Source organism: Elaeis guineensis, chromosome 7 (genome assembly GCF_000442705.2).
Source record: "Elaeis guineensis isolate ETL-2024a chromosome 7, EG11, whole genome shotgun sequence".
Lineage (NCBI taxonomy): Eukaryota > Viridiplantae > Streptophyta > Magnoliopsida > Arecales > Arecaceae > Elaeis > Elaeis guineensis.
Window position 1 is genome coordinate 86,599,672 of NC_025999.2, and position 14,228 is coordinate 86,613,899.

General features: G+C 37.7%; 1 protein-coding gene across 9 annotated transcripts; it reads right to left on the reverse strand.

Annotated features, from left to right (window-relative positions):
• Positions 1-1,403: 1,403 nt before the first annotated feature.
• Positions 1,404-12,904, reverse strand: LOC105048686 (uncharacterized). Of its 9 annotated transcripts, XR_012142979.1 has the most exons (9): positions 12,688-12,903; positions 12,541-12,589; positions 12,323-12,460; positions 12,153-12,235; positions 8,004-8,232; positions 5,366-5,405; positions 5,189-5,286; positions 3,404-3,855; positions 2,682-3,285 (listed from the first exon to the last, which is right to left on the reverse strand). XR_012142979.1 is itself a non-coding variant. In XM_029265611.2 (8 exons), exons 1-8 carry the CDS (start codon positions 12,759-12,761, stop codon positions 3,820-3,822), a joined length of 747 nt encoding a protein of 248 aa, XP_029121444.1. In that variant the 5' UTR covers positions 12,762-12,903; the 3' UTR covers positions 2,682-3,819. The 9 variants fall into 9 exon arrangements, 6 of the variants coding, with proteins under 6 accessions (XP_073117479.1, XP_029121444.1, XP_029121445.1 ...); XM_029265611.2 differs by having other exon boundaries at positions 2,682-3,855; XR_012142980.1 differs by lacking the exons at positions 2,682-3,285; positions 3,404-3,855 and adding an exon at positions 4,774-5,115 and having other exon boundaries at positions 5,366-5,549; positions 12,688-12,904.
• Positions 12,905-14,228: the final 1,324 nt, after the last annotated feature.

The window sequence follows — 14,228 nt, forward strand, 5'->3', positions numbered from 1 at the left end:
CCTTCAATCTTGATCTTGTGAGACGTGTTGAAGACTTTCAATAACGGAGTGGGTGAGAGTTCATCAATCAGGTGGTTGTTTGGTCGATGTTCTCTACCTTGTCGTGGAATGCCTTGATGTGGCTAGTTAATTTGTCACGTAGTCGCCGTGTAGTACAACGGGGAATTGATTCCGGTTAAAGTCCTCCCTCGAGTGGTAGGATGGGTGTAGGATAGAAAGGTAGAGATTAGCCTCTTCTAAAATTTCAAAGGATGGGTTACCACCTCCCATTTCTATCTCATTTTCTTGCCAAAAAAAAAACAAGTGAGATATTCTCCGCCTTTTTTGCCAATTTTGAGTTTAAACTAGAAGGCTTTCTTCCAAGTGTCCAATTCGAGTAATTGTAATGGATGATACTTCTACATTGTTTTGTCAAAAGTAAAAGCTCAAAAAAAAAAGAAACTTCTGCTAGTAGTGGGAAAGTATGAGAAATGTCTACAAAATCAAAAAATTCCTTTTAAGAAATGCCTAAATGAGGAAGCTGTACTTATCTATTTGTAGATAACATATTAGAAGTTTATTGAGACATGCTGACATTGATTTTGCATTGTTATCATATAGGATTGCTGGGTATTATTTCGGCATTAGTGATTGAAAATTGTGACAAACCATCATGGTTAAGGCAGTCATCTAACATTTTTGATCGTAGGAAGCTGAAATATTGTAGCTGCCATGCGTGTGCAGCAGCTGAGTGTAATCCAAAGGCTATCATGCATACAATGCATCTAAAATCACACAATGAGATGCAATTATCACATGGTAGCTATTGGATTGCCAACCAGCTTTGTGATGGCAAGTTGTTGGGATGCAAATCATCATCCACTACCAAAAATTTGGAGTCACTATCATAAAAACTAGAGACTTATCAAGTTCTAACCCATGCTTAGGTGAAGTGTTTTCGTCCAAGTCTAGTATGCTTTCATACTATCTTGATATGATCCTATGGGGTCCTTTTGCTTGTGAAATACAAACCATAAAATGGGGTTGTCTCTTTTGTTTCTCAATAAAAGGAGGATTGCTTGTTGCAACGACACCCTTCCATGGTTGGTCTTTAAGAGGGACAGACGAACAGAACTAGATGCAGTTGGGCAAACAAGCACGGAAAGTGGCCACATTGGAATGGCTTTTCCAAGGTTGTAACTGGGGCTTTGTCCCTCTCCCATACCCAAAAAGGAAAAAACTGAGCACCCAAAGGCATCACTCAACCTCCATGGGATACTCTAGCCTTGCTTGAAACAGCATTTCCTTCATGTATAACATACGTCAACGATCATAGAGCGGCGCAAAGTTGCGCCTCGCATAGCCTCTGGTCATGAAACGCACGTAGCAACCACTGAGTTATAAATGACAAGGAAAATGCGGACTGTTTAACAAATGCATGTTACTCAAAAGATGGTGGAGATATTATACTGAACATCTACATCCACACCACCAATCCAAAGATAAGTGTCCATGAGTTGCTGAAGACTCAAAATCTCTATAACCTGTTTCGCAGGCGACTCAACACCCATGCAATGAATGAACTTCAGCAGCTCCGGCGCCTCCTCAATTCAATCAATCTGACAGGGGCAGCTGACATGGTCATTTGGAAATAGAGTAGCAACAAAAAGTTCGAAATCAGTAAATACTACACCTTCCTTAGTTATGGGGTATTACTCTCAGGCTTCGCCAAGATAAACCGGAGAATGCCAATGCCAACCCGGATCAAAGTTTTCAACTAGCCGGTCTTCAACAATAAGATCCTCACTGCTTTCAACCTCAAAAAATGGAATTTTCCAGTTCCATCACACTGTGTTCTCTGTTATTTGGAAGAGGAAAGCAGAGATCGCCTCTTCCTCACATGCAAATACTCCAAGCATACATGGCTACAACTCACACCAAAGCTTTCCTTAATGCCCCCACCTCGCACCATTGAAGAGCTCTAGAGTAATTGGAGGGATAGACTGCCACAAAACATACCGAAGCCCGCATGGGATTGCATCGCTACGGCTAACGTATGGAGCATTTGGAAGGAGAGAAACAATAGGATCTTCAAATTCATAGCTAACTCTCCTCTCAAAATTCTGGAGACGATCTTTTCAGCTTCCAGAGATTGGCTAGCTCAAGCAAAATTTAACAGCAACACTCATTTCATCAATTTGCTGGAAAATCTGAAATGAAGAAATAACAGTGCCTGTGCAAACTTATTTTTGGTTCTTGCACTCTCAAACCTGTAAAGCTAAAAAATTAACTTCTGAAATCCTGCTAAACCTTGTTACTGATAGCCTTCAAAATGGATGAGAATCAAAGATTCTCGCCCCATATAAACTGATAACCATAATCTTGAATACCTGTACACCTGTAAACCTGAATTGCTGAAACTCTGAACACCTGTAAACCTGTTAACAGCAGACTTTGAACAGGTTTCTGAAAAACCTGTTACTGGCAGCCTCTACCTCTTAGACTAGAGCTTTTTTGGATGCAAGCGCTTAATCCATCCTCCTCATTGTAAATATTCAATCACTAATAAAATCAAGGATGGTATCACCTCCCATTTCATCAAAAAAATAAATAAATAAATAAATAATAAATAAAGAAAAAGACAAGGAAAATGCAGGACAACACAGCTACACAAGCGTGCAAATGCATCAAGCCTTAAAACGTTGCCAAGAAAATGGACATCTGCCTCTCATGTAGCCAAAAAAAAAAAAAAATGTGGCATATGTGCACAAGGATATAAACATGAGGAATTTACATCAAATTACACTGTTATATCAAATGATTGGAATTTGTGATGATACATAGACATTACATACCAGTGAGAGACAAATGGACCTGGAGATCAGTGATAGACATTACATAGCAGCAGAAGCAGCAAGATGTGACTCATCAGGAATCTTGTTTTGGGTTTTTATGTAGATGTATGATGTCAATTATGTTTTGAGACGGTAGATTTTATGTAACTGTGTTTAATCTTTGAAATGATAGTGAGAGGCTGAGAACCATATCTTAGTAGCTTTTTGGTTGTACATACATACATACATACGGGATCCTAACATATCAGCTATGTCCGCACCTTTCCTACTGCTTTCCAAATTCCAATTATCATTCTCCATTTGATCTTCATATTCCTATCATCTCTCATCATTCCTTTTTTGAAGGTAAATTGGAGGAGTAACGGCTTCCCCCAAAAGAGTTGATTGTTTTAAGAGTACCATCTCATATCATTCTTAGACAGGGCAGATTCAACAACATCATCCTGGGGTCCTAAATCCACAGCAGCTTATTCTCAATCATTTGCGTTAAAACCATAACCGGAAAAATCAACTTAGCCAATTCTTCATGAAAAACTGATGATCATTTAAGAAAAGATACCACCGCTTACCTAGAATCATAAAACGCCCAACCAGATAAGTTAAGAACATGGACTTACAAGCTCCCAACCTTCCTGTACATCATCCAATCCAGAAGAGATTCCTAATCTGAGGCAAGACCGCGAGCAATAATTTTGCATCATCATCTTTGTCAGGACCTTCCCATGACCTTCAACAACAGTATGGTCCCAGGATTGCGAATGGTGCTAAAGAAGCAGCCATTTTACCAGGGACCGATGTTTCCATTAGAACACATTTACTACAGGGCACATTCAATCATCTTCCAGCTAATCCTGGCATTGGCATCTTCAATGCATGGAGCCTCCCTGGCCCTCTACTGTTTTGTAGGATATGAAGCACGAGAAATTCTTTATACGCTTGCAGTGTAGAAAATCCGACGTATAGTACACCGCTTCCTGCGATTGGATCACGTAGCCACCACTTCCCGACGCACATCTAATGCCTGCATGTTGGTGTTTTCATTTAAATTTTTGTATGATGAAAATACCCTTCATGACTTTCTGATACTTTGTATGACTTTCTGTCATATAACTTCGTGTAAATATATATGACTTCCTGTGAACATATATATGACTTCCTGTGCTTTCCTGTGAACATATATGACTTTCTGTGAACATATATATATATGTTCATAGAAAATTTTCACAGGAAGTCATATATGTTCACAGAAAGTCATATATATTCGCAGGAAGTCATATATGTTCATAGAAAGTCATATATATTCACAGGAAGTCACAGAAAGTCATATATATTCACAGGAAATCATATATATTCATAAAAAATCACTCACAGAAAGTCATACAAAATATCAGAAAGTCATAAAGGACTTTTTGTAAAGAGATATCAGAATTTTGGGCAGGAGTATTTCCGTCATATAAAATTTTTAAACGAAAATACCAACCTACAGGCATTAAATATGCATCGGAAAGCGGTAGCTACGTAATTCAATCGGAGGAAGCGGTGCACTCCACGTTGGATTTTCTACACCATTTGCGGTGCACAAAGAATTACTCTATGAAGCACATCTCGAGCTAAAAATGATAAATAATGCACGTTAAGGGCCCACCCTGTACCACAAAGAGCAGAGAACTACCTAAAAGCAATTGAACCTACAAAGTTTAGGCCACGATTCTCCAGACATACATAGATTTCATACAGAATATCAGCCAAGGCAGCATAAAATAAAGCATGAATCTGGATAAGTATATGCTTTGTTAAACAGAAAATTGAACAGCACAGCTTTCTGGCAAGAGATTATCGAGAATATCAATATTTTACTCCAACGGGAAGCATAATCTAAATTAGGAATAACATAACGAGAACACTATGATCATTCTTGTAAAATAAATGACAATCAAGGTGAAAATGTATCAACTCGCCCTTAATTATTGTTAAAAATCATTTGAGTAAGCACAATTATTATCTGCTGGAGTATCTCGGAGAAACCGCACTCGTTTTTCCTTCTTTTGTTTTAACGTCCATTAGAAGTATGCTCAAATTCGCATACAAAAATATTTCCCAAGACTGTAACAGCACTACCAGACCTAAATCCTAATGATTCAAAACTATCATTGTCTGACCATGTTTAAACTGGTGGGGTCTTCCATGTTGCAGCCAACAGATCACCATCTCTAGTAAATTCTACAAATGAATCCTTCCCTAGATGCCAATGACAGTAATATCTTCATAAGATTTCAGAGATCTGCATCATGATCTGCAGCATGTCAGTCAAACTCCATAGATGATCAACAGTACAAATATAACATCAAACTCACATTTATGGGCATCTCCGCAATGACAAGACCACTGCTTTCCTCAAGTCCTTTCAGGGCCACCACTTCACCTCCAACAACCATGTTTATCACAATTCCATCTGCAGCACATCACCATATAATCATTACTATGAATCTGGGTAGCATATCTCGAAGTAAAAGTGGATCGTAAAAGAGAACCTGCTGCTAAACAAGTTGACATGCGCCTCAAGTATGTTTCCTGAAAGCAAATTATAACATCAATATAAGGTCCCATTTACTTGGTGAGATTGAGAAATTATGTATTTACAATGAAATACCAATTGAGGACAAGTGCATCTCAGAACTGCTGACCATCCTGCTTGAACCTATTGCCTCGCTATGACTATATTCAGGGAACAAATTTAAGATACAACTGTTAAGACAAATCATGACGTCTAACAAATTGCACTTCCCAAACAGAACCTCCCATTCTGTACCTAGTTCTAGATCAAGCTAGACCTCTTTTTAATGAACTCCACCAACCTCACCAAGGAATTGACCAAGCAATGAGTATCATGAAAAACTTTGACTTGAAAAGTTAAACAGGTGTTGGAGTTTAAAGATGTTTCATTGGGCAAGGTGAGTTTGAAGGTTTCCAGTTGCTGAGATGGTGGCATATTATGTATATACCACAAACAAGTCAGAAAGTTATGAAGCTCATAGCATCCAAAAGAGAGCAAATTCATACTCTTCTCCCGAGTAGGTGTAATATTGCTGCAGATGGCAACCTTACAAAAATATAAGAATCCAACTTTTGATGAAGATAACATATGTTGATAAGAAGCAGCCCTTCACGCAATTAGTGTCATATACATTTAATGATATAGGTAAATTCTAAAACATGATAGTTGATGGGGAAGGAGGAGATAATTGTCTCTAAATAGCATACAAAGAAGCTTGATTTCAAAACAGAAGAGTAAGCAATATATTAACAGCTGGAAATCATGTTGCTAAACATCGACACCTTTATTATGTTCATTTGAAAGCTTAAAGCTGTGATGTGGCCTCTTTTACACCCATAAAAGAAGGAACAACCTCTAGCTTTGCAAGACAGCTGAAGTGCAAAACAAAAAATAAGGAAGAAATTCACATGATGCATAACAATCACATATGTTACTAAATACTAACACTTCTTCCACCTTTTTTTTTTTCTGATGAAAAATTACACTAACACTATCTGAACCTGAAAAGCTAACAAAATGGAAAGACATCGTGCAGATCTTGTCTTCCTTCACTGCTACTCTTCTTCATCAAGTATCTGGGGTCCATATCTAGGTCCAAAAAGTTTGAAGTGGCAAGTGAAGAGAACGATCCCAAAGATCACATGTAGTTCCATGTAAAAAATGACACCAAAGACTGATAGCTCCATGTTGAAGATATGTTTATTTCATCAGCAGAGTCCAGGTAACATGTAATCAACATACATAAAGGCATGCTCACAAAATCAGAAGCAAAACAAGTTTCCTAAATTTTGATCTCCTATCAAGGGCTGTTTGGGTTAATCCCGCAGTATCCAGCCGGATGGGCTAGAGAGAGGCCTTTTTCTTAATCCCGTGGTAATCAGGCTCCGCAACCCCCTGCTGTCTATCAAGATTTGCCTTGACTCTCAAGATCTTCAAATATGATCATGAGATTCTCTATCAATCGTACCCAAGGGCATTTTAAGACATTTTAAATTTTCTTAAGTGTCAGACCTTAGTATCGCTCCTAGTCCAAGGTTTATATTAGAGGCTTACCCATACCTTTTAGGATTACCACAATATGATAAATTTTTCTAAATCAACCAAGACCACAATGTCAAATTTGGAAACGGTTAAGAAAAATGGACAAGTAATTGCAATATATGACAATGCATGGTGACTTAAGTAAACAATCACTACATCAACTCTAAGGTTTTATGATGGTACCAGCAATTTAGGCTCTTATACCATAAAATTTTGAAAAGCAACAGGAAAGTAAATGTTATTCTCACTAACACTAAAGCGAATATATAAGATTACAAGATAGACATCCAGATCAGCATGTCATCTTAGAAGAGGTCCACCATGTGTACACTGTATACATACATTCATTCCACATAAGCAAATATTAAAGAATACAATAATGGACAGGATAGCAAATGCGTAAATCTTGTGGAATACACAAGATAAAGACTTTATTGATCCTAACAATCACAAATTTCTAGAAAAGCAAAACTACATATATCAGCTTGAAGTCTTAAAATCTATCGATCCTTTCATGGAGTTGAGTGATGAAAAAGGAAACAACACCTGAATGTGTACGGGTTTATAAAGTACATGTAGCATCTCCACTTAAATCATCTACATTGACTAGACAATAATTTTATGTGCCAGCAGATTGAATTAATCAGATCTTGGTGCTTCAACCAAACTAAAACTGTCAGGTTGTGCCTGATCTTAGCTTCAGCCAACCTTATATAAACAGTATTTCTTGAGATTTCTTAGCAATCTTCGGATACATTCAGCATAGGAGCCTATTCTTCCCTAGATGTTACTACTAAAATATTCTTTTAATAGTATCCCATGCTTAGAATTGCCACATACAGTTAAAAAGTTACAAATAATTATCTATCAAAGCAATAGAAAATAAAATATGAAACAAAAATAGATTTTTGCCAAAATATACATCAACGGTTGCATTAGAATAGGATAAATCAATTGCAATCTGATTCAATGTTGAACCATGAGAAATTTCAAACCACAATTAGATGAGAGTGAGCAAAAAAAAAAAAAAAAAAAGAGGAAAGAATATTTGAGTTATCAAGTACAGGACGTACCTTTTTTGTTGGTAACTCATAGTTTATTAATATACGAGCTAAAAGAGGTGCCTCTCCTGAAGCAACAAGTGGCAGGCAGGCATCTGTTACAACTATCATGCATGACTTGTGAGCCACATTTCCACATTCAAGGCCATCACCAGGACGTGCATTATTGATTTGACTCCATTCTGCTGTTGAGTGACGGAACTTTTCTAGTACCAGTGCACGTTTGGATTCAGCCAGGTCACTGTACTGCACAAAAAGGGATAAATGTAAACTATATACTAAAAGAGTAGTTAAAATGTAGAAATAGCAAAGAGTGGGTCACTAAAAGAGGACACTTTTGGGTGAAATCAAAGGTATATATAAAACATGATGAACAAAGGCAGTTTAATTGGACAATTCCAGCTTCAAGCTGAAGTACCAGGCTATCAATAACAAAATTATAATGGACATACAGTATTATTTAATGGAAGCCAGTATACTAGAGTGACTTTGATTCGACAAAATATGAAAACTAACTAGTTTTTGCCTCTTCCGGTTTAAAGGTAGTCTTGAAACAAGCCAACAAAAAGCCAACCTAATTGGGACAAGGTTTGATGGCTATGGCTCTGGATTGGAACAAGGAAACAAATCCAAGTTTTCAATAATCTCTAGATGATGATTTGAAGATTGACTGCAGAAAAAATAAGAAACAGATGCAAATGAAATTATTGTAGGCCGAGGGAATCACACAAGAGAATAGTTACTGAGCAAGAAGATAGCTTGATATGCAGGGTATTTGCATATTAGAAGTATTTTAACATCAGCAGGGGTATTTCATTCAGGTGATTGCTCCAAATCCAGAAATGGAATCACCATGTTCTTCCGGCTTAGGCATTATAATAATGACTATGTTGTTTATGTTAGTCACTTATAGCAATCTTATGATTGCTAAATATTTGATGAGAAGAAAAGATGATAGACTTCCATGTCCACTAAGCAAGAAATGCAGCTAACAATATCATCTCCTTGCTAAAGGTCAAGCCTGCAGAAGCTGAGAGTTAATATGAGTATTAAGTCCTGGCCCTTGTATTCAGGGAAAAGTGTATTGCACATATGCAACTGAATATAGAAGAATCTTCACGTTCACAGGGATTCATGTAGAAAAGTGAGGCAGTAATTCTTGCTGACCTGACATTAATTGGTTGAGAAGTTAATGCAGGCTGATGGTCTCAATGCCATTAGCAGGTTAGCCCACAACAAATGCTAGTACAGTGGCGATGGTGGAGGCCAATTTATTGAATGATATGCCCCACACAGGTTCTGAGCATATTGGTAATTAGAAAAATACATATACAATGAAGGGACAAGAATAAGAAATGTTAGAAAGAAATTAAGAAAAGTTGAGAAAAAATTGTCTGAAAAATAGATAACTCTACATAAGGTGCATCTTTTACTATAACCAGAACCAAGCAAATCTAACATCATTAATTGGATCGCATGGATTTGTTATTGTTATGTTTATAGAAGCATTCTGAATTCTAGAATATGCAAATCATTTCTAAATGAACATTCTTTCTTCTAATTTTCCTTCCTCTCCTACCATTCTTTTCTATCCTTCTGTTCTCATTTGGCTGTTGGTTGTAAATAACAACACGAACAATAATAATAAAAGCACATACCGCTTTGAATCCAGAAGGCTCTTTCAGATGAGACTTTAGCAGACCTAATAAGTTGAAACCAGTTTGTAACTCATCTGTATCAGCCCATACTAGCACATACATTGGTTTACAGGCTGGTTTTGCTAGTATAGGTTGATGCATGCCAATTCTCCAAATAGCAGTTCACAAGGAATACCCAGACAGAGGCCAATTCAACTGGCAATGGACTGGTACATATGAGCTCTCCCAGTGTACCTGCCAGGTACCAGTTCATTGGGAACCATTGGACCTGCAGGCATGAACCACCACCAGCCAGCATTTGAATCCATGTTGTAGACTCAAAGTACTAGCATCAGCAGGCAATCCATGATGATGGCTCAAACTACACCATGTTAGCAGGGAAAGAAATCTCTTACCTTAACCAGCCATCTGTTTCCCAGAAAGAACAGAATGAAACATTTGTCTAAACCAAGAAGCCTTATCCGATCTACCTAAAATATTTTCAGTCCTTACCTTCAGTCAACTATTAGAGCTCATCTACTACTTTAGGATGACAAATTAGCAGAATATAAATGCGAGAAAGAGACAGGAGAATTGCATCCTTGTAAAATATGATGCAATGGATAAATCACATAGCCAATGTGTTTAAGATAATGCTGGTGCAAATCAACAATTACCTAACCTATATACCTGACCTTCCTCATCCAACAAATGGGCTCATATGACTCCTACATTTGCACATATTTCGGCTTCTCACTTCCCTTCTCCACTCTAAGGGTGGTCTATAGTCTTTTGAACTTTGTTTGCCTCCATTTTCAATAATCTTTTGGAAAGTCTATAAGTCAACCATGAATCAAATTTCTCAATAAGTCCTTTGGAAAACCACAAAAAATTATTTTGCTATTTACAGTAAAGTGAGCCTTCCAGGTTTTTATTCTACTGCCTATGTGGCATGAGAAATAAAAAGCAGATACTCTTTATATTTAGTATCAGCATTCTGATGTCCTCATCAGCATATCAAAAGGTTAATGATTGTTCCTTTAAAGTTGGGTGACACCAAAACAAAAGATTAGCTCGGTTTCATTACTTGCTTCCACGACTAACAAGCCTAATGATTCCACCGTCCTAGGTTGCGTGGTTCCCTAGTTCTTGATTGCATAAAGCATTCAACAGATGAATGTATACAGTATACACACTCAACACACAAAGAAAAGAGGCGAGCATCTCTCAAGTTGCACTTCCTTTCCCAGCCACAAATATGTAGAACATTTGCACAACCTAATTCCACATGCCCTTCTGTATATGCATGAAGGAATTGACTGGGAAAAAACTAAATTACATTACCACGGAGTGATAGGATAATTTTGGTAACAAAAACCTGCAAGTTCTAAATTTTTCAAGTTCCCCAGGTACGTCATTATACAAACACAAGGGGTCAAAGAATAAAACTGATGTTTTCTATGGGTTCCATCTATGAAGTTCAAAGATAAGGTCAATATGACACCAGCATATATAATGCAAGTTGTTTTCTGCAATCCATGATCGAGCAACCTATCCACCAATTTCTAAACTAGCCAGCTGCAATTAGCCTGCTAAAGTCCAGTCATCCATTGGACTACCCTTTCATCCTCAGACAGGATCAACACCTCACTAAACTTGGAGCACCACAAAACAAAAAGTTGATCCCTTGTACTTTGCTTTATGACAAGCATAGTGAGAGTAGGGTTCGGATTTCAGTTACAGAACAAATGAAAAACAGCCAATTCAAATATTGGTTTTCATCAGGTCTTGGTGTTCTATTTTTTTGCATCTTTTACAAAGCTCACTAACCCAGCTAAGTTGGATAAAAGTGTCCAAATACAACTCTGGCCTTGCACTGGTTTTTCCACATTTATTATTCTCATAATGTTCTCATTCAATGACTGACATTACTGATAGTATCCACTATGAATCACCTTGATCTTTTTTTTGTGTTCCAAAAATAACATGCACCCGTGATAGTATCCACCTTGAATCACTTTAATCTTTTTCTCCAAAAATAACACGCACCCATGATGGTATCAACTTTGAATCACTTTAATCTATTTGCGTTCCAAAAATAACATGCAGACAAGCTAGGTCATCCATAGTGTGCCCAACTGTCCAACAAATCAGAAAAGTCATGGTAAATTTCATAATCGGCACTCCTACATTGTTTTGCCACCTTGGTTTTGCATATCCACAAGATTATTAAATGTTGTTTCTTTCTCTCAGAAGGTCCTCAAAAATTTCATACTCTCGGCTACTTACAAAATTATTTAACAATTAACAGCCATATCAGAGTTGGTATAGTTTTTACCATCGAAATCTACATAATTCTACAGTTTCTTTTCATAAATAAGATGATTGACATTCTTACAACAAATAACAACAATAACTATGATATTAAAGAAATCCCAAGGATCAAACGACTCCTATTCTCAAGTTAGACAAGTGTGACGCTTTCATTTTGCTGAGAGCGAAGGACATAAAAGAAGAACCTAACTTTGGAAAAAGGCTAGTCAGCGAAAGAATCAAACACCACCCGGAGTCACTCCCACACAAAGAGTTCACAAGCCTTCCTTCAACCTATAAAACACCCCCAAGATCCAACATTTATCCCTAAAAAAATAACATAATTGAGCACATAGAAAGAGAGTAGTCAAAGCTACCCACCAGGGAGGAAAGCGAGATGTAGGAAAGGTTGGAGACCGAGGCGCAGACGGCGTCCAGCTCGTCTCGCGAGCTGCAGCATATCACCATCGGCAGCGACGGGCGCCGTCCCGCCACCCCCAGCAGATCCACTAGCGTCTCCTACAATCAAAATTCACTCCCCTTCTTTCAGTCAATTTGATCAATATCGTAACTATGACCAAGAACTTGGCGAAAGTTACCATCTTGAACTGAAGCCGATCGACAGCGACATAGTAATGGCGCCCAGGGCTGTTAATTTTGTACACAGAATCAGTAAAATAGAGACAGCATAGGGAGGGAGGGGGACCGGGGGGGGGGGGGAGGGGGAGAGAGAGAGAGAGAGAGACCTGAAATGGGAGGAAGACGAGGGAGGAGATGGAGAGGGAAGCGCTTCCGGGAGGTCGGTCGCCGTTCCCCTCATGGCTCGTCGCCCTCGCCTTGCACAAAGAGAAGCCGGCGGGGCTTTGCAAGGAGATTATATTCCTCGCCGCGGTAACCAGGGCCGTCGGCCTTGAAAGCTAATCATACATCAAGTTAAAGGGCTCGGTTGTGTGATCAAACCCTGGAGCCCAGGCACACCAGGATTGGATCTACTTGGCCAGGACCTTCTTTTTATATTGTTTTTTTCTTTTAATTTCCCCTTGTCGGTAGTAAGGCTCAAAGGTAATTTTAACAATTTTTTTTTTGGTAAAGAATGTAAACAAATTTTTCTCAGTGATAATGCTAACCTGAACTACATGATTTTTGACAAAGGCAAGGTTCAATCATAAGTTTAGGATGCATCAACAAGAGATTTTACCATAGGCTGGCGGCCCTTCTTATGTTATTTGTTATGTGAAGCAACTTTGCTGGTTGAGATTGCAGAATTTTAGGGTTCAATGATCTGAAAATAAAAGCTTGATGTTGGTATTCATTATTATGGATTCCCTGACTTTAGGTTGTCTAGGGCAATAAAGAGCTGATCAGTAGCTTAGGATTGGATGAATGTATCAATTAATATAATGTTGATATTTCCCGTTCTCAAATTTAGTTACCACTATAGGTTTTATGTGTTCTAGTTTAAGAACTAACCACTTTATGTGACATATATTTAAACCACTTTATGTGACATATATTTAAACCTTCTATTTTAAGCAAATTATTGTTGTTATAATTAGACTTGATGTATTTTTTTTCTTTTTAGTTTATCACATTTTAGTTTAATGGTTGAAATCCCTATTATTAAATTAATGTTTTAAATTAAATCTAGACTTTTTAAGGTTTCATGTCATTATGGCATTTATGCGGAAAGGTGAGACATTCCAGCATTTTGAAAATTGAGAACAATTTGAGAGCTAGGACAGAACAAGCCCAATTAGATAGGACCAAGGTCATTGCTATGCAACACTCAATGACTTTTACCAACTCTAACAGTTAGCCCTAACTTTTTACTAACTGTCGTCTGGTTCTATAATTCTTTTCCTCGTAGATAGAGGAATTCAAGTCCAAGTTGGTCTTTTATATCCACGAAACATCCCTATCGTCACTTATGGCCCCTTATGTGTGTTCTTTAAATTTGACAAAGAAATAAAATACATCCCCCTTCGAAATTTGACCATCATGATAAATTCATGTTAAACCAAAGTTTTTTCTTTCATTCTTTTTTGTGCTGCTTGTTATTAACCTACGTTTGGACTATATATTCCATGATCAACTAAATGCCTGTTGTTTGATAATTCATCCAGGACTATGTTGTCGGACAAGCTCTTAATCTACAACCTTTCCACTAGTTCTATAATTTCATTCATTACGCTGCTCAAGTCCTTGGATGTAGCGATGACATTTATCAGTACAGGTCTGTATTGCAGAAAAGTCTGTCAGTATGGTGGCATGATATCCATGTCCAAAG